The sequence below is a fragment of the Rhineura floridana genome, chromosome 1 (genome assembly GCF_030035675.1).
Source record: "Rhineura floridana isolate rRhiFlo1 chromosome 1, rRhiFlo1.hap2, whole genome shotgun sequence".
NCBI lineage: Eukaryota > Metazoa > Chordata > Lepidosauria > Squamata > Rhineuridae > Rhineura > Rhineura floridana.
In genome coordinates, this window is record NC_084480.1 from 174,333,571 (window position 1) to 174,352,761 (window position 19,191).

General features: G+C 40.6%; 1 protein-coding gene across 9 annotated transcripts in view; it reads right to left on the bottom strand.

Annotated features, from left to right (window-relative positions):
- Positions 1–3,111: 3,111 nt before the first annotated feature.
- ANKHD1 (ankyrin repeat and KH domain containing 1) overlaps positions 3,112–19,191 on the bottom strand; it is a 134,480-nt gene continuing 118,400 nt past the window's right edge. For 5 of the 9 annotated variants that reach the window (XM_061586887.1, XM_061586903.1, XM_061586928.1 and 2 more), the window contains 6 exons: positions 17,585–19,191; positions 9,370–9,579; positions 7,585–7,836; positions 6,431–6,606; positions 3,964–4,128; positions 3,112–3,614 (listed from right to left, as the gene is read on the bottom strand). In XM_061586887.1, the coding sequence (XP_061442871.1) occupies positions 3,555–3,614; positions 3,964–4,128; positions 6,431–6,606; positions 7,585–7,836; positions 9,370–9,579; positions 17,585–19,191 (2,470 nt within the window). In that variant the 3' untranslated portion in view covers positions 3,112–3,554. The remainder of the gene's footprint in view (positions 3,615–3,963; positions 4,129–6,430; positions 6,607–7,584; positions 7,837–9,369; positions 9,580–17,584) is intronic. The other 4 variants (XM_061586869.1, XM_061586912.1, XM_061586896.1 and 1 more) reach the window with 4 other exon arrangements.

A 19,191-nucleotide genomic window follows, 5' to 3' on the forward strand; every position in this document is an offset into this window, starting at 1 on the left:
AACCAACACTGCTTGAATGGTAACTGCAACTGAATATCATGTTCTGCATGCTAAGCAGAATGACCTTGCAGTTTCCAGAATTGTGAAAGCAAAATGCGCCCTTTTTGTTGGTACAACTAAGACAAGTGAGCCTTTGAACCAAAGGATCCCCACTTTCCTTTTCACTGTCTTCTGCTACCTGGACTCCCAGTTGTTTCTGGAAAGTGCTGTAGCTGCCTAGCCATTTATCTTTCCCCTAGCAGTCTGCGCCCAGTTTGAAGGCTGAGCAAATCCAGCAGTAGTGGATTATAATGGCATACCCCTACAGGATGTGGGCTGGAGCTGCTTGACACACTACTAATGCAAACCAACAGGCAAGGGTAGGACAGACTCCATCAGCATTAACCAATGCACAAGGTACAGCCAGTACACACTGAAAATGAGGGGAAAGAGAATGGCAGTGTCTCAGGCTCCCAAGGCTGGTTATACTCCACTCACTCATCCCTTACCAAGACTCTCTCAAGGGAGAAAATGTGCTGCTTTTGCTACCAGGGATTTGAGTCTTTGTTCTAAGTACACTCTGTAGGGCCCTCTCCCAGCTGAGTTTGCATATGCTGCAATCCTGGACATGTGTACCTGAAATTAAGGCAGCCAGAGAACATTTCCAACAGGGATTTTGGTGGGGTTGAGGTAAGGCAATAGATGGGCTTGAGCTTTTAAAAACATTTTTTCACTTCTAAAAACAGGCAAACATTTCCTGCACAAAATTTACACCTGTAATGGGTTAAGGTTCAAATCCTGCAAAATAGTATAGCAGTTTCTCAACTTTCATAATCACAGAATAGTAGAGTTGGAAGGGGCCTATAAGGCCATCAAGTCCAACCCCCTGCTCAATGCAGGAATCCAGATCAAAACATCCCCCAAAGATGGCTGTCCAGCTGCCTCTTGAATGCCTCGTGTTGGAGAGCCCACTAGCTCTCTAGGTAATTGGTTCCATTGTGATATGGCTCTAACAGTTAGGAAGTTTTTCCTGATGTCCAGGAACAGACTTTGTTCAGGCAGACTGGCAAAATTGTTTAAAAAGCTACTGGGGTGTATCTAGGAAATTGATATAATGGAAGGTGAACAGATTTGACAGCTAAGATCTTACTGCTGTAAAAAAAAGGGGGATCTCCTCCTTTGCCTTACATATTGCAGTATCTGGATTAACATAGTATTTATTGAGGATAAGGAAACTTGTTCATGCATTTCTTCACAGTTAAAAGGACTGTCTTGGGCTCTACAGCAGGGGGTGGGGAACTAACATTCTTACAGGCCAACCTTGGCCTTTCAGGGCGTCCAACTTGGCCCACAAGGCCATTTCCCCCAAATCACATTCACCTGTCCATCAGCTGACATCACGGGGGGGGGGGCTTTCAGTCCTGCTAGGTGCTGCTTAACCAATGCGTCCCCTGTGAAGACTGTGCTGGTAAAGCAGACCCTCTCTCCCACAGGTCAACTTTGACATATATCCTGCCCACCTATCAGTTACCTGATATAATCATGTCAAATGGGGCAGCATGGGGAGACATCTACATCTGGTCCCTTCGGCCAAAAGGATTGCCCACCTGTGCTCTAGAGTGTTGGAGCTGCGCAGGAAGATCTGAATTCAAAATGCTCTCTCAGTTATGAAGCTCATTAGATGACTGGGTAATTCATCTCTTGGCCTAACTTATCTCAGTGTTGTAAGAATTGAGAGTAAAAACGTGTGGGATACTTGTTTAAACAAATTTCATGTTGCACCAAAGGGAATTACCACATAGAATTCCAGATTCCCAGTTCTTCTCCACATCCAGACCATTTGGAGAACTTTCTGATTTATTTCCCTGCAAGAAATACTGGTGATTATTATATCTTGTGTCAAACATACAACACTAAAGATTCTCATGCACCACACTCATCATTGGCTATCACAAGACTTTTAGTGCACCACACGATACCACTGTTTTGCACCATTAAGCTGAAGAGCTGGCTTTTCCCTGGTCCGCACATAGTCTTTGCTGGTGGGCCACTTTATGAAGCAGATGGGAGCATGGCCTGCTGGCATACTCCATTTCTACAGAAATCCTTCTTTCGCTTCTGGGATACAAACTAGGGGAGAACCTGTTTTGGTCCATAAGCCACTAATAAAGTTGTCACTCAGCTTGTCATATCTTTGGGCTTAAAAGATATTGCCATTCAGATTCAAACAACTTTAAACACAGAAAACTAAATTATGATTGGCTGGTGTACCTTCCTGCCCAATAAAAGTTTTAAAGCATGGCTCTAAAAGAGGAACTTTTGGCTCTCCAGATGTTACTGAACTACAGCTCTCATCAGCTCCATCAAGCAGAGCTAATGGCCAAGGATGATGGAAGTTATAGTCCAGCAACATCTGGAGGGCCAAAGGTTCCCCACACCTGCTCTAAAATGTGACTTAGGGCACCAACATAGTGAAGTCACCTACCTCACATATGAGAAACATGGCTTTGGCATAGCGTCTTTTAATTCATCAAGTCCCATTCTTTAGAGCTGAAATCTTAGAACTCACCACGTTCAAAGATAACTAAATTTTAGTTCTGAGTTCTATACCCATTAAGTTGGGTATAGAAATTTTAGGCTGGTACAGACTTTTTGTATGAACTTAAACCTGAATGTGAAACAGATTTACAATAATGCATGGATCTATTAAAAAATAACTAAATTTGTTATCTGCAGTCTGTTGTTGATGTTTCGTTTGTTGTGTTTGTGAGATACTGGAATCTTTATTTAAAATATATTTTTTTAAAGCCTTAAATTTTTTTGAGTATCCATTTTAACACAACCTGGTAGACTGTGCCCAGTGAATAAAACTATCCTTAGCTGCAATATTAAAGGTAAAGTTACATGGCCCTCCTGTGTATTCAACATATTCTATCCTGACTTTCTAGCAAGTACCAGAACAGTTAATAGTAATGGAAACTGTGTTATATATAGGAGGACATTTCTCTAAAATGCTGAAAATGTATTAATTAAAATTAAACACTGACAGTTAACTATACAAAGGCACAAACTTCCAACGCTCAGAAAAATCTGTATTTCATTAAGATTACTACACAAAATCTTTAATGTTCATCTTTTTATTGAATATTCAGGTAAATATTTCACATTAATACAGGCTACATAAAGTAGAGCCACTATACGACATGAAATTTACTCAACGTTTTTCCTTTTAAGTATGTAAACAATTATACATGTATTTACCACCCTAAAAGGTTGAAATCATGTACTCAATCTAGTTCTCTGCTGCATACAAGTAGCATTCAGTAGTGTTTAGCCAAAAGCACTAGGTTCATCCGATTTTGAGTTCAAAATGGCTAAACTACCTGGAGAACAGAATCAGTTGAATAGGTAACTCATTTTGTTCTTACACAACGGGCCACAAGTTTCTCTTGTTACAGCCCACAGAAAAAATTGCTTAGTTAGGCACATTTAAAAAATCCCCAAGTTCTTCCAAGGTCATATGTTTCTCCAAACAAGGCTTTTAAAAAGAAAAGAAAAAGGTAGGCCTTCCTAAATCAGTTGACGTATTTGAGGTGCATGTTTCCAATGTGAGGTGCCCAGGTGCCAGGCCAAATCTATAGTTGGAGAAACAAAATAGGAAGTTAATTTCAGAGTACAGTTCCAATGTCACTATAAAGACCTACATATAATAACTTCGGTGGAACCAAAAACAAGTTCTACCTAGTTAAGGCTTGGCCCCAACATCCACATGTTAATGATCAGCTATCCTACTGTGGAGGCAGGTTCCACCAACACTCATTAACCATGTCCTTCATTTTTAGCAGAATCACACACATTTTAGGAAAATGTTAACATTAGGTTGGAAAAGCTAGACACTTGTACTCTTAACAAAAATTCAATTATATCATTTAAGACAGATGCTTGAAACTTTAATAGTACAAAAATGGGAATTAAATACTGCACCTGCTGAGCATCGGTACATTCTGTTGAATTTTGGACAACCTTTATCATGGGATTCCATGCTGGATCAGGAGTATGCAGTCCATTGAAAAGAGGCCCACCTGGTCCATCAGCTAGCTGAGGATGAGAAGGTATAATAGTCCCTCCATACATGGAAATTGGTAAGCCCTAAGACAGAAGAGACATAACAGTTTACAGCAAATAGCAGCACAGAAACAGGTTTAGAAAGCAGTGCTTGTTCTATTGGTAGGATGGGGCTGTGTGTTTGGCGGCAGAGACTCAGCTGGAGTTCCTGACCAAAACGGCAACACTTTTTCTTCCTCTCATCCCAATTCTCCAGCTAGTACCTGGCAAGAGTGTGAGGCAAGGGGCTCTCATACTGCAGCTCTCCACTGAGGGTGAGCAGTTGGAAAATAAGATGGAGAGGACATTAATGGAGTGTCTTGTCAATCCAGGGAGGATCAGTACTGAGACCGACAAGAGCAAATGGCTCTAGTATGGCAGCGGTGCCAGTTCTGGAACACCCTCTTTCTGTAGGCATGGATGGCCACATGTCTGTTGGGAGTTCAGTGTGTGATGGACATTTACATGCTTTTTTCTAGCTTTTGACAGCTGAGGTTAGACTTTTGATCCTTGAGAGTATTTTGCTTTATAGTACTGATTTTATAGTTTTATTATTGATACTGATGTATCTGATATTTTACTGTTATCTTGATTATGTTCTGTATTTTGTAATTATATGATTTCTTTATTTTTTATATATATTACTTTGAGGTCACTTGTGACAAAAAGCCGTATATAAGCATATTAAATAACAACAACTAATGAGTACAATGCGATAAGTCAACAGTTGGGCATTTTCCATTTCTTTCAATGGGGCTTCGGCTGGACATTGTCTGCAAATATTTTACAGCACCTACAAGCAGCTCCTGAAATAGACTAAACAACTCACTCATGTTCTACATTAGAACCACTTATCTGTGTCGTCCCTACATTCATCATAATGTAAATTAAAATATAATTTTAAAGCACATTCTAGTGCCTATCTGGAATGGAGATGTCTCTTTTAGAAGTTGACTAACTAGGCTTCATTTATTAGATACTGGCATGTTTTTAAAAAGTTGTGAATATCCTACCCAACAGAGGGCTGGACAGTCCCAAAATTTCCCCACCCAAATTAAGATTTCCATTGCTTTCCTTACCAATTAAGATTCTTTTCCTCCTCCATCTTAATAAATCTGGTCCTTCCAATAAGATACTATACAAATTGGGACTTCAGTACCTAGTGGACCTCAATACCTAATGGCACACCACCTCCTGTACATATCTACCTGTATCCTAAGGCCGAGGTTGCCAATGTTGAGCTCGTAGACCCACAAAAGATCACAGCAAATATCCCCTCAAAAATCCACACTGCACAAGGAGACTGCACTTCTTGCTCAGTTCCTGCTTGCACTGGATCAGCCTCTCCAACATTACACACACACTTAAATATGCCCACATTTCATTAGATGCCAGAATTGGACGCCCACTCTCCCATCTGTTTGATACAGAGGTGCAAAGAGCTTCTTGCACGGCAGTGGCTGATGTAGGTACATTTTCCTCCATTGATGGGGTGGCTGGTGTGTGTATTTACTTATTTTATATTCCACCCTTCCTCCCAGTAGGAGCCCAGGGTGGCATGTATGTACCAGCACCATTTTGTGGTCCTGTCTCCTTTTCTACTCTTTTTAAGATGTGGCAGCCACTATGCCATTCCTATTTTGTGTCATGCCATGCCCCCACAGCAACCATTTTGCAACTGATGCCCACAGCTTTCTCAAAATTCAAAGCATGCCTACTGGCTCAAAAAGGGTTGCAGCCTCTTCCCTAAGGTTATCTACAGAAGCCCTTCTCCGTGTGCCCCCTCCAACTGAAGCTTGGAGGGCAGCCACAAGTGAAGGGTCCTTTTTCTTCCTAGAATGTTCTTCCTAGGGAGCCCAAATTGTTTTCTTTTTGATGCCAGGTTAATACTTCTCCAAGGCTGTAAGATGTGCTTTTAAGCCTCTGTGATATGGTTGGTGTTTTAAAGTATGTAATGGCTGTTTTAGTTCTGTGCAATATATTGTATTTTATTGTGCTTTTTTTTCATTTGGGGTTTGTGCCAATTGTGGTTTAATAATAACAGACCCTAAACATTCAGCAGTAATTCTATTCCTGTGTAATAGGCTCTTCTTTTAAACTGGATTTAATACACAAAACTGTAAGCAATCCAGGATGTTATCCCCAAATGAGTAGTTCTGATTGGCCACTAGACCCTCACCTGCACCCCCACCCTAGACAAATACAAGTGATGCAGCCCTGGAATGACTGGAAACTGAATACTCAGAGACACAATATATCCTATAGCACCTATGGTTTCCTTTGAAGCAACTGTGTGTGTGTGTGTGTGTGTGTGTAGGAGAGAGGGTGGGGGAGTTTGAAAGCGTACTTTAGAGAAATCCACAAAGCTGTTTGGCATAGGCTGCTGGAAAATATTTGAAGGAGCCACTATTCCAGAGTCATCTCTCTCCATTGGCTGATGTTGGGAAAAGGTGCCTGGGTCTGACAGCTGCTGATGCACTGGATGATTTCCCATTACAGGCTGAGACCAACCTGACATGCCTTCTAGAAAGATAATGAAGTACTTGTTTAGAGATCGGAATCACCTCTCACATATTTTTATCTCTCATATTATCAGCAAGCCAGAAATGTCCCTGCTCATGCCTATTAAATTCATCCCATCCACCTCTACATGGACTGCTCTCCAAGGGCAGTGACCTTTCCATGGAAAAAACCCAAAGACCAACTCTCAACTAGCACAGGGCTTCCTTTCCACCAGCATGTCCCTTCTTTGGAGTCTGACCACTGGAATATCTCTCTTCCCATATCCTGTCTCCACTTCCTTTCTAGCATCTCCAAGATCGACTTTAATCCCTGTACCTCCTGCCAATAGTCCTTTCCCAATCTATTGTAAATAACTTCTAGAAAGAAGTTATTTCCTGTGAACTGCTTTCTCCCATTGATCTGAATGCCCCTTCTAAACTATTATGTCTCTTCCACATTAATCACCCTTCTCCCTTGTTTCCTAGATTGACTCTATAGGAAGCATTACACTGCCCTGTCCTAAGATTTACTTTGGAGCTCTGTCCCCTCATCTATCTTCATTCTTTTTATGTTGCACAAAGCTCATCATCACACACAACCTTTCTATCCTCATCTCTGCAGTTTATCATATGTAACAGATCCTTGTGCCTGCACAGCCTTAATTTTCCTACAGTTCACTTCTTTAGCCTCTTTCTGCTACTCTGAGGAACATTAGTCTATTCAGGGCTACTTCTGACATGATTAAATTCCTGCATAGTAGGTTTCTACTCTTATATAAACTAGGAAGAACACAATACATATGAGTACATGTTTAAAGTACTAAACATATTTAAATAATTTCTGTCTTAATAATGGGATCTTTATGCAAATATTCAGTAAAAGCTCACGAGCTTGATAAACTGAGTATGCTGGGGGGAGGGGAAGAGACATTTCTCTTGCTTATTTGCAAATTACTATTTCCTTTCACTCTTGAGATCATTTCCTTAGGAACACTCTTACCTGAAACATTGTTAACTCCAAATGACCAGATACCACTGTGCCCAACAGGAGCTGTGAAGTTGGTTCCCAAGGGGGTAGGTGTGACAGAACCTCCTTGCCTAATTCTAGCAAGTCTTTCTGTTCCAATAGGTGGTGGCACCTTTCGATCTTGTGCTGTGCTCCCTGACTTTGGCTGGCCCAGAGTAGAAGGTGCAGAAGCAGCTGAAAGGGGTGAAGATGATCCCGAGGAAACTGATGGAATAGGAGATTCACCTGATGAAAAAACAGTTCTCTTGCTTTATTACATATGAAATCCTCAGTTCCCTTAACTGCTGCTCTAGGAAGTTTTCATTAGGGATGAGATTTTGAATACTTCAACCAAAGTAGACTTGTACTGAAATCAGTGCGACTTTCTCTACAAAAGCAATGTTTTTAGTATTTAAAAGTGTCAGAACTTTGAAAGAGAGTAAATTGTTTTGAATTTTAATGTATCTAAAGTAAGGTTATAACAGGCTGCTTCAGGGGCTGGGAAGCCTTTTCTTCATGATACAGTTTATGTCCTCAAAACTATATGTTAGTCAAGGATTTGTTTGAGCACACACTGTGGGGAATGTGCTGGCAATGCAGACCCCTCTCCCCACACCGCAGATCAGCTTTGAGAGGTGGGCCAGATCTGCCACTGATCAGTCACCTGATGTCAGATGATTGACAGGTGATCGAGGGTAGATAAAGATTTTATTTGTTATTTTAAAAAATGTATATAGTGCTTGACAGTTTAAAAAACACTATATATTGGTTTGCCCATTGGTCCAAGAAGGTCCCTGGCCACCCCGATGTATTTGATCAGTGTCAACAAAAACTTGGGTCACACAGAAGTTATCTAGGCTTTTAAAACTTTTATACTTTCTCTACCATCTTCCAGGTTTCTTGATCTTTGTCCCTTACAGACATAGAATCAGATGGCTCTGTAGTTTGAACCATTTAACCAAGCTCATCTTCAATTTAAAAATAATCATAGAGGAATCTTTCTCCATGACTAAACACTGACCAGGGTAAATTAGACCAGATTGCCCAGTGGTCAGTTAAAGGCCAATCAGCTAATGTTCCCTTCTCCACACACAACACAATTTCTAGGGTAAATAAGCCACTAGAGTGAGAGGGAGAGGGAGGGGGAGAGAGGGAGAGAGATAATGGGAGAAACAACCCAAAGGCAGGTAGCCAGGAACAGCCCTATGGTGCATACACAGCTGAATGAACAGTCATAATTCTTAAACAAAGCGCGCACTGATCTCATGCAACAAGCATAGCTCAACTCTTTAGACTGAACCTATAAGTATTACTTATATATAACTTCTCCAAATACTCTTCTTGTCTAGGATCATGCATACCTTTATTAAAAGGTGGTTTAAAACCTTGGGTCTAAACTAAATGTAACATGCAATTGCATGACTCGTTCCCTTAAATTGTTTTTAAACACTGGTAGTGGTCATGGGAAGCTGCAAATTTGAGCAGATTAATAGTGAGGAAGAAAGGGAACCCTCATATTCCTTCCTACAGAGAGAAAGGTAGTTGAAACATATTGGGGGGGGGAGCCAAAAAGTTCAGCAACCTTCACCCCATCTATTATTCTGCTCAAACTCTCTGAAAAGGAAAGGGAATCTTCATGTGACTGCATGTCATGTCTAATTTTTGATGCCATTTTAAACAGTTCAGTAATTTGATCTCTACAAATTGCATCAGTTTCTGATCGATGCTCAAAAACAATTGTATGTGTTAAAATCATACAACCAGCAAAAAGGTCAATACCAACAGACTGAAGAGCTGAATTAGACAGACCCCCAAAACTCCTACATGAATTTGTAGCACTTGTCCAAGGATGTGGTGAAAAATGCTGTCTGTTAAAGCTGGGAGTCCCAACAGGTGCTGGCCCTTGAAGATAAACCCGTGCTCCTTGAATGTTTGCTGAAAAACCGGACATAGGCGCTGAAGAGGAGTTTGAGGAGCTGCTGGATGGATCTAGAGAAGTAAGTCTACAATTAATACAACTGTGTCTGAGAAAATAACTCCAAAGACCCTACTTGCTACCATTTTTTCCCTAAGAATTACAGAAACCCTTCCATCATGTTCTGATGACATTGTAGAGGTCTGTAAGTTAAACAGCTTCTCATTAATCCTGATTTCTAGCATTAAGTAGGTCTGGATTACATATGGGATATTTCAAGCAATGTCCACATAAGAAACAATTACATCCTGTGTGTTAATATTACTTATTTCTAGCCTTGAACTAACGTCCACCACAATCCTACCTACAATTAAGGGCAAGAAGCATTTGTAGATATTCTGTACATCGTTGATTTGGCCCATATAATTAAGCCACAATGGGAAAATTATTAGTTATTACCAAGCCAATCAAAACCCCAATATATGCAACAATCTTAAGAAGCCACATTACCTACATAGCTTTGCAATTTAAGCTTATCTTTAGGCCTTGCTCAATACTAGCATTTCACAATGTTAAACTGTCACACTGCATCCATTAAAGTTTGTCAAAACTTCAGCATAAGGAAAACACAACCTGTTTCTAGATGTTAAGAGACCAGGGGTGGTTAACCTGATGTTGGACTACAATTCTCATAATCTCTGACCACTGGCCAAGCTGGCTGAGGAGAACTGGAGTCCCATAACCTCTGAAAAGCCACAGGTTCCACACCACTTTTGCAGACTAATTTTGTTCCTCTGTTACAGCCATATCCAATGATAGAATGGTGCTCAAGACTATTTTCTCATGGTTGACAAAGCAATATTGCTTGTATATTCAGGTACTAAACTAGAGAGAAATCCTCCCCAGATGGCTAATCAGTATAGGTACTTTTCAAATTTATCTCTCAACGTAGTTTACTGCATCTGTCGGGTTCTGTTCTTACACTTTATTGTATTGAGGATCACTATTCTAGTTTGCTTGTTCTTTGAATACCACCGCATGGTGGCTGTTTGAAAGGCTTCCAAATTAAAACCCAAATGCTGGACTTCCGGGAAGGGTGACTTCGCTTGTGCCTGCTTTTGAGACGGGCTCCCGCCTCAAAAGAAGCTTATTCAGATATAAATCAGTCAGAACTTTTTTTTTTGACTGATGAAATTTCTCCCGGGCAGGGAGAAACGTAGAGATCAACCTCAAAAGCCTGTTTTTGTTGGGAGGACTGGATTTCATTAATTTATGAGAAAAGGTCCAGCCAGCAATGCCGGACGGACTTCCGAACAAGCTCTATCTGTTTAATGCGATACGTTTATCTTTTCTTCAAAGAGAAAACGGACTAACAGGCAAGCACCCTTCTTTCTATTATTTTTTTTTACTTGGCTTAAATTGTTGCAGCAAAAAGAGATTTGTCAATTTAATCAGCTTTAAAGAGCTTCTGGGTGAGTTATAACTCTTCTCTGTTATTCACGAAATTAATAGCTTATCTCTGTTTCTATTGCAAAAAGCTGTCCTGGAAGTGCATTCTAAAGATATACACAGAAGAGGGATTTCTATTCCGAGGAACATTATATTGTTTGGGACTATTCTCTTTTTGATCTATTTTATTTTGACGAATCTGCTTCTTCACGACGCCGCTAACTGTTTTGATGCTGGGAACTAAATTTGTTTTGTATTCTTGAACATAGAGAGATAAGGCAGGCTGCTTTGTTTATACTGTGATGTCATCAAGCCTGGAATATTAACCCAATTGTTGCTGAAATAAGAAGTGGTTCTTCTTTATTTTTGTTTTGCTTTGTTTTCGTGGTTTTAAAAAATGGCAATCAAGAAAGTGGCTGAGAATCTGAAAGTAATTATGTTTCAGAAAATAATGGATGAGATTGAGATAACGAAACAAACCCTGCGACAGGGCAGTAAGGAGCTGAAAATTGAACTGAACAAAATGATGCAGGAGCTTAAAGAAATAGGGGATCCTGTGAGAGAGGAGAATGAGATCAGAGATGAGAAAAGAAAAAATAAAGGGAAGATACAATCCCTGGAGATTGGAACAAATGTGGAATTGGAAAAAGATCTGGAGTTTATGGATATTAGAAATAAAATCTACTGTTTGGAATTTAACGTTATCTCTGAAGAAATTAATGAAGATATTAGAGATAAAGTTATCAATGGCTTGGATAATCTTCTGGACTGGAATGACGTGATGGAGCTTGATATAGAGAAAATCTATGGAATTAACAGCAGCCATGTGACAATGGAAAAACTCTCAAGAGATGAACCAGTGCATTTTGTAAAAAAGAAGAACAGAGATATGACTTTACAACAATATTTCAGCAACTTATTCAGAATTGATGGCAAGAAAACATTTGGGATAGAGGAAATTCCCATCAGACTCTTATTATATGACTATGGCAAGATTATTATGGAATACTGATAATGGAAGATTGGACACTGAAATTACTGGACTTAACAGGACTATTGAAGATGGAAGATGGAATTAATAGGGATAATGGAATAATGGCTATTGAAATTATTGGACCTAACAGATTTTGATGAGATGGATTAATCGATATGTTTATTTGGACTATGGTTATGACAATAAGATTATTATTATTATTAACGAGATGGATTAATCGACATGTTTGTTTGGAGAAAAATTGATAGATATATTTCTTAAAGAATTGAAACCTCTCTTTGACTTTTTGTGGAAAGAATAAAGTAATGTTTATGAGATTTGATGATTAATTAAGATAACTACTGGAGGAAAGTGATTTTATAATATAATTTAAGAGTCAGGATTGTTATATATTGTAGACCTATAACTGATTTGATTTGTGACAAATGGGAAGTCAACATTTTATTTTTTTTTGTTTAATCATTTTTGTTTTGTTTTGTTTTTTGTCTTTGAATGTTTTATGATTTTGTTTTCTATGTTTTATGAAAATTTGAATAAAAATTATTGTAAAAAAAAAAAACAAATTAAAACCCAAATGCTGCATTCTCCTTTATGGCTGTGATTCCAAGATAACACAGGCATGCCTGAGGGAGAACCATACATGTAGCAAGTGCCTTTGCCTTGCTTCATACATGTATGCACACTACTTGATTGCATAAACAAATTTCACTGAAAAACACTGAGGCAAATTAAAGTTTATATCTGTGATGACCTACACACAAATCATCACTTGATTTGCAGTTCACAGAGGACATGCATACGTGAACAAGCCCTTTGAATACATTGCCTCTAAAGCATGTGACAGAAGCTTTAAAAAAAGCCTTTGCTTCTCAGCATCTTCTTCTGTATTCATGACAATCTCTGGGACCACAAGCAAGTGCTAAACAGCCCCTACACAAAAGTTCAAGATGCACTGGTGTATTATTTACGGAGTACCTAACAGCACAATATTAATTTTGATCACTGCAACCTCTACTATGTTACAAGTGAAAATCTTGCCAGTGCAGGGGGATAATAAAATTACCATCAAAACGATGCCATTTTACTAATGTGAAGGTGAGTTAAGAGTGTTATGTTCTCTTTGATGCAGTCATGTCTACCTAGCAACAGCTAGTTTCCTAAGCGTCTTCTAAAGGCAGACAGGTTTTTTTTATAGTAGTTACTTCCCTTGCAATGGAATCCATAGAAGCAGGTCAAAGGAATATAGCATGGATGTGATACAGTTGGTTAGAGCTATGAATACTAGCAAGTTGAGCAAAACTCTGACTTTCTACCAGCTTTAGCCTAATCTCTATGTATGGATGTGAAAGTTGGACAGTGAAAATAGGGAATAAGAGAAAAATAAACTCATTTAAAATGTGGTGTTGGAGGAGAGCTTTGCGCATACCATGGACTGCGAAAAAGACAAATAATTGGGGATCAGAACAAATTAAACCAGAACTATCATTAGAAGCTAAAATGATGAAACTGAGGTTATCATACTTTGGACACATAACGAGAAGACAGGATTCACTAGAAAAGACAATAGTGCTGGGAAAAACAGAAGGCAGTAGAAAAAGAATAAAAGACCAAACAAGAGATGGATGGATTCCATAAAGGAAGCTACAGACTTGAACTTACAAGATCTGAACAGAGTGGTTCATGACAGATGTTATTGGAGGTCACCCATTCATAGGGTCACTATAAGTCGTAATTGACTTGAAGGCACATAACAAACTAGCCTCTGTAAAGGTGCATTGCTGACAGTATTAACAGGACTGAGAATTAGAAATCCTGCCTATGCTCAACAATTGGTTTTTAGATCAACATGTCAAAAAGATAAATGTCCGTAAACTACATCAGTAAAGAGTCAAAGCTAATTCTGAAAAGAAATCTAATCTGATAAGCATAAAGCAAGCTTCACAATTCATACACTGCAAAAGCTTAGTGCAAACATATCATCCAGGAGCATGACTTGTGTGCCTCCAACTAAAACTGTTCTGTATCAGACTCCTTGTATATGCACAAATTGTCACAACCCCTCTATTCGAATTCGACACTGCACGTTATTGCTAGTCTTGGTTTAAATGAACCAGGGATGTTCCTAAACTCCTTTTCAAAATCCTGATGAGTTACATCAATCTAGGCCACAGTTCTTCTGAATAAAGAAGCTAACACAGCCTCTGAAAAACTGCTATATTGCTAAAGTTAGCTCTCCATTTATCATCCCTGTTGACAACACAGGTCAACACCACTGATCAGCAACACAGGGAGGGGGCAGACTTCCATTTTCTACTTAATTATGTAGCTTATTCCTGTCTCAATATGGTTCTGAGAAGAGCTCAAAAATAAAATAAAAGAGCAAAGCCTCTCAGATAATCTTAATAGGTAGGAACATATGGTGAGGAACAGCTTCCTTAAAATGCAATGGAATCCTGGCTTTAAAAGAAATAGCCAGTATCTTGAATTGTCCTAGCCAGTACAGCTCTCTTGTATGGTTTATGGTCTTTATAACTCTGATCAATAGATGCACAACATGAAGTCCCCGAATGCAGAGAAAACTCACACGAAAATGAGTTATAATAATTCAGTCCTCATGGTTACAAAAGCATGGATGAGAGCAGTTAATTTCTACCTTCCAATGAAAAGTAACAGATGGCAAATTAGAGGTCACTGACAAAAGGCATTCAAGGCCATCACCATCATACTTCATATTCTAGAGAAGTGGTTCCCAACCTGAGGGCTGGGACCCCCAGGGGGGCCACGAAGTAATCCAGAGGGGGCCGTGAACAGTAAAGAAATGAATTTATTAATTTTTTTTAAAAAGTCTTCACTCCCTCTACACTGTCTGCTTTCCACTGCAGCTGCAGATGACACCTCCCCCTTGCTCCAAACAAGAGGGGAGGCCTTTTGCTGAAGCGCCAGAGTGCCTTTCAGGTGCACTAAGGGCAGGCATCTGCCTATAAAATACATGGCAGATGCCAAAGGAGGCTGAGGGTGGAGCTACCAAGAAGAAGAGGGGATTACTATCACCGATTCCCATCTCCTTGCACTGCTGCTACTGGCAAAGCCCTTGCTTAGAATGAGAGGAGAGGGCTTCTTGTGAAGCAAAAGGAAGCAAGCCTGCAAAGAAAGGCTGCTTTCCCCCTTCCTTCCTGGCAGCCAGCCTGCCTCCCTGGGGGGAGGGGGTCACAATTTTTTTTCAGCTTATAAAGGGGGTCCCGTGCTCATAAAGGTTGGGAACCACTGTTCTAGAGAACAGCTTCAATTAATTAGATGCTTGAGCTCTAGATAACCACACAAGGGGGAACATTATCCATGACAAGCCCTGCCCGATCCCTACATTCCAAGGGCCACACATCATCATACTTACTATAGTGTGGAATCAATTTAAACCTGCTCCTAGGGGCAGATGGACAAGAACGGTATTCCACAGAAAAGCTCACAGAATGAAAAAGAACAATTCCCCAAAACAACTTGGAAAATGCCAGTTATGTAGTAAAGGAATGAATTTTAATAGCTCAACCTTAGAAGAGTTCATGTTCAGCAGGGTTAACTATATGTCATGCACAGGTCGAACATAATTTATCATTCCTGTCAATTCTCAGATCAGTTTTAATGATATGGTTTGAAAAGTTTACATTGTCCATTGGTCTCTCGTCTCTTACCAAACATCATTACCCTATCTTCTCTCAGCAAATTTGGTCAAAACCGCTAGGTCCGGAATCACCTATGGGCCTCATGCAGCCAGGTTTTGGCAACACATTTCAGGTTACGGAACAACAATGAAGATAGATGCAAACATATTTACATGTAGAATTTCCATCTTAATAGGCAAGAGGTGTCTGAGGTTCAGTGATCAGTCTGTGTAATTTGAGTTAAAATTATTAGCATGTTCTAGTGTGTAACAACTACAACATTCATTGAGCTTTCAAGTAATTTGAAAGCAGGGCTGGAGAGTCCTGAGCCTGGGGACTGAATTCTCCACCCAGACCTCTCTATCTGGCCCTCTCAACTCTGCCCAGGCCATGCCTTCACCCTAGGCAACACCTCTCACTGGCCCTCCTTGAGTGCTTTTGCCTGGGTAGAATTTGTCCTTATTTACACTATTATACAAACTCTTGCTTGCTGGGATGTCGATTGGGAGGTGTGAGAGATTAATTGTACTGCCCACTTTTGCCTCTGGCCCCACCCACCAACAGGCATGCTGCCCCCAGTTGCCCACAATGTGGGCTCTTGAGCTGAAAAATGTTCCACACCTCTGCTGTAAGGGTATAAAAGATCATAAAGGATAATAAAGTAACCTTGGATTCCTCAAAAATATTCCAAAACGCTGTAAGTGATAATGAACATGGCTTTTCAAAACCAGAATACAAAGTGGTGCAATTTTCAGAGAGATCCATGCTAACATACAAGGTTGATACAGGACCTTTGAACACAACTGACTTTGCCAGACACCTATTAGATTCATCAAGATACTGATGAGCAGTTCTAAGGAAGGCTTTTTAAAAGGCAACTTTAAGCGCAGAGAAAGGAAACCATTATCTGCTTTTCTGATATTCAGATAGGAAGTGCCACAGCTTACTGTAGCTAAAGAAACTCCTTTCACACAAAAGAGGGTACAAAAATCTTTAGAAAAAGGCTCAAAGGAGGGAATCCCAGAACACAGCCCAATGAGGACTGTGTATGCTCAGTCACCAATGGAAGGTTGACTTACTTTGGGGTGTGTGTGGAAAACTAACCAGGGCAGGACAGAAATGTGTGTAAGAGGAGCATTTCACACTGCAACCTTTTGTAGCAGTTCCCACATATGGTGCATTGTCAGCATTACTCTAGTTGTGCAATTTAACATGTTTTCTTTTACAAAACCTGGACTTTTTGTTCCATTTTGTTACGGAGTAGAAAAAGATGCTGCCTTATATTGATCAGTACATCACAGTACAAGTAGAGGAAGATACACAGGAATGGGGAGGGACTGGTATGGGGAGACAGACTTCTGAAAGGTTTAAGCAAAAAGAATTCCCTTCACTGATACGGGCCAGAAATGGAAATGGACGGCCTCCAAGTCGATCCCGACTTATGGCGACCCTATGAATAGGGTTTTCAGGGTAAGCGGTATTCAGAGGGGGTTTGCCATTGCCTCCCTCTGAGGCTAGTCCTCCCCAGCTGGCTAGGGCCTGCTCATCTTGCCACAGCTGCACAAGCCAGCCCCTTCCTTGTCCGCAACTGCCAGCTGGGGGGCAACTGGGCTCCTTGGGACTATGCAGCTTGCCCACGGCTGCACAGGTGGCAGGGCACGTACCCCTGAGCCACTCACTGTAATGCTCAGATTTTTCATCATTCCACAGGAGCTACTTGAACCTGCATTGTGTACCAACTTCCATGATACTTGGTCATATCAATTCCAAGATTCCCTGGTTGTATTAAGTCACATTATATTATGAAGAAAACAAACTGGGTAAAAACAGCCAAAGACCCATCACATTTCTTGTTTACCGTAGTTCTCTGGCTCAGGATCACAGAAACAATTTTTTGTAAGTTTGGCAAACTGTTTCAATTGCAATCAAGAGGCCATCAATACAATTATCTCCTTCTCCATGCAGAACATAGCAACTCACCTACAGGACTAGTTGAAACTCTCTGGGAAGGAGGCCGGAATCCTGGAGCCTTGGAGTTATCAGGATGCACATTTTCCATGTGTCCGAGCACAGAGTTACCCAAAAATGTAGACTGGACAGTGAAAGGTTGGTCTGCTGCTGTTCGTGTGGACAGTGGACAGTCTCCCCATCCCTGGTTAGCTGGCACCTGGTTACTATCAAAAAGACTACTAAAGTGATTGAAGAGTGTTGCTGGGCCAAAAGTAGGAGGCAGGGATTTGTTTGCTGGGTTAATATGCATCTGAGAACCGTTCATAACGTTCATGGGTGATGACAGCTGAACTGTAGGTGGTGGACCTTGTGAAGGTGTTAAAGGTACTGCATTTGTAACAAAAATAGACTGAGGTTCCTGGTGTAGGTTTGCATTTGGTACCATTGAATAAAATGAACTTCTAGGTTGCATTCTATGAGAAACACGGGGTGCTGGTACAGCTAACTGAGGTAAGTTACTGTTGTCCTGATTATCTGTTGCAACCGATCTGGGTGAAGCTAAGCTTAATGGAGTGGGTTCTGAATTGGAAGAAAAAGGCATAGATATGGGAGGACTTAAGTCAGACATATTGGTCGGCAGTGTTTCATCTTGGACATTGTTTGCGGGTGCAGGACTGCTAGATGTGCACGTTTCTATGACTCCGGAAGTGCTGGCAGATGAGATATTGCCGCTAGCAGCAACTGATGATAGCACACATGCATTTCCAATAGACTGTTCTGCTGTTGATGCCTTTTCTTTGGGTACTGGGACAGAAGGAACAACATCTGTTTTAAGTGCAGACTGCTGTGCCTGGGAAACACCAGAGGACAAAAATGTAGTGGGAACATGCCCAGTGTTTTCAGGTGCAGGAGAAGTCAAAGGCAGTGTGCTACATGTAGTTGTCACAGTTGAAATCGCTGTTGTCATGGTACTAGTTTTAGGAACACAAGCAAACAACTGCTTTCTGACTGATGATGGAGTCCGGTTACTCGTTACACAGAGTGGCTGGGAGGATGCAACTACTGAAGAGACAGGACAGCTGGAAGCTAAACCCGTGGATTCAGACTGCAAAATATTGCCATTCTGGTTACCTACACGACTTGAACTGTTATGTTTTGGAGAGCTATTTGTGCTGCCTGGGTTAACTGGCCTCACTGGGAATGGTCCCCAAGTGTTTGGAGAGGCTGAAAATGTTCCTCCAAATTGGGCCATAGGTAAGCGAGGGTGACGAATTTGTTGCATAGTTTGGGCAGCCAATAAGGCAAAGTGAGGGTGGGAATAAGCTAAGGGAAGAGAGACTGGAAAAGAAGAGCGCACATTTGCTGGGACGTTCTTGCTTAATTTGTTAGCAGACTGGAAAGTAGACAGAGTTGATGACTGGGAGGTGACAAGAGATGGAGCTCCAAGAGGAAATGAGTTTTTGTTTGAAGCTGAAGCAGTACCGACGCCAGATGAAAAATTTGTATGGATTGACTTGGTGCTGGAAGCAGGTGTTCTTATATGAGTTTTAGGAATTAAGTCTTCCAGCTCCTTGGCAGGATCTTGAATAAGGGCATTTATAAGTTGTACTGCATACCTTGTTGATTCTGTTCCACCC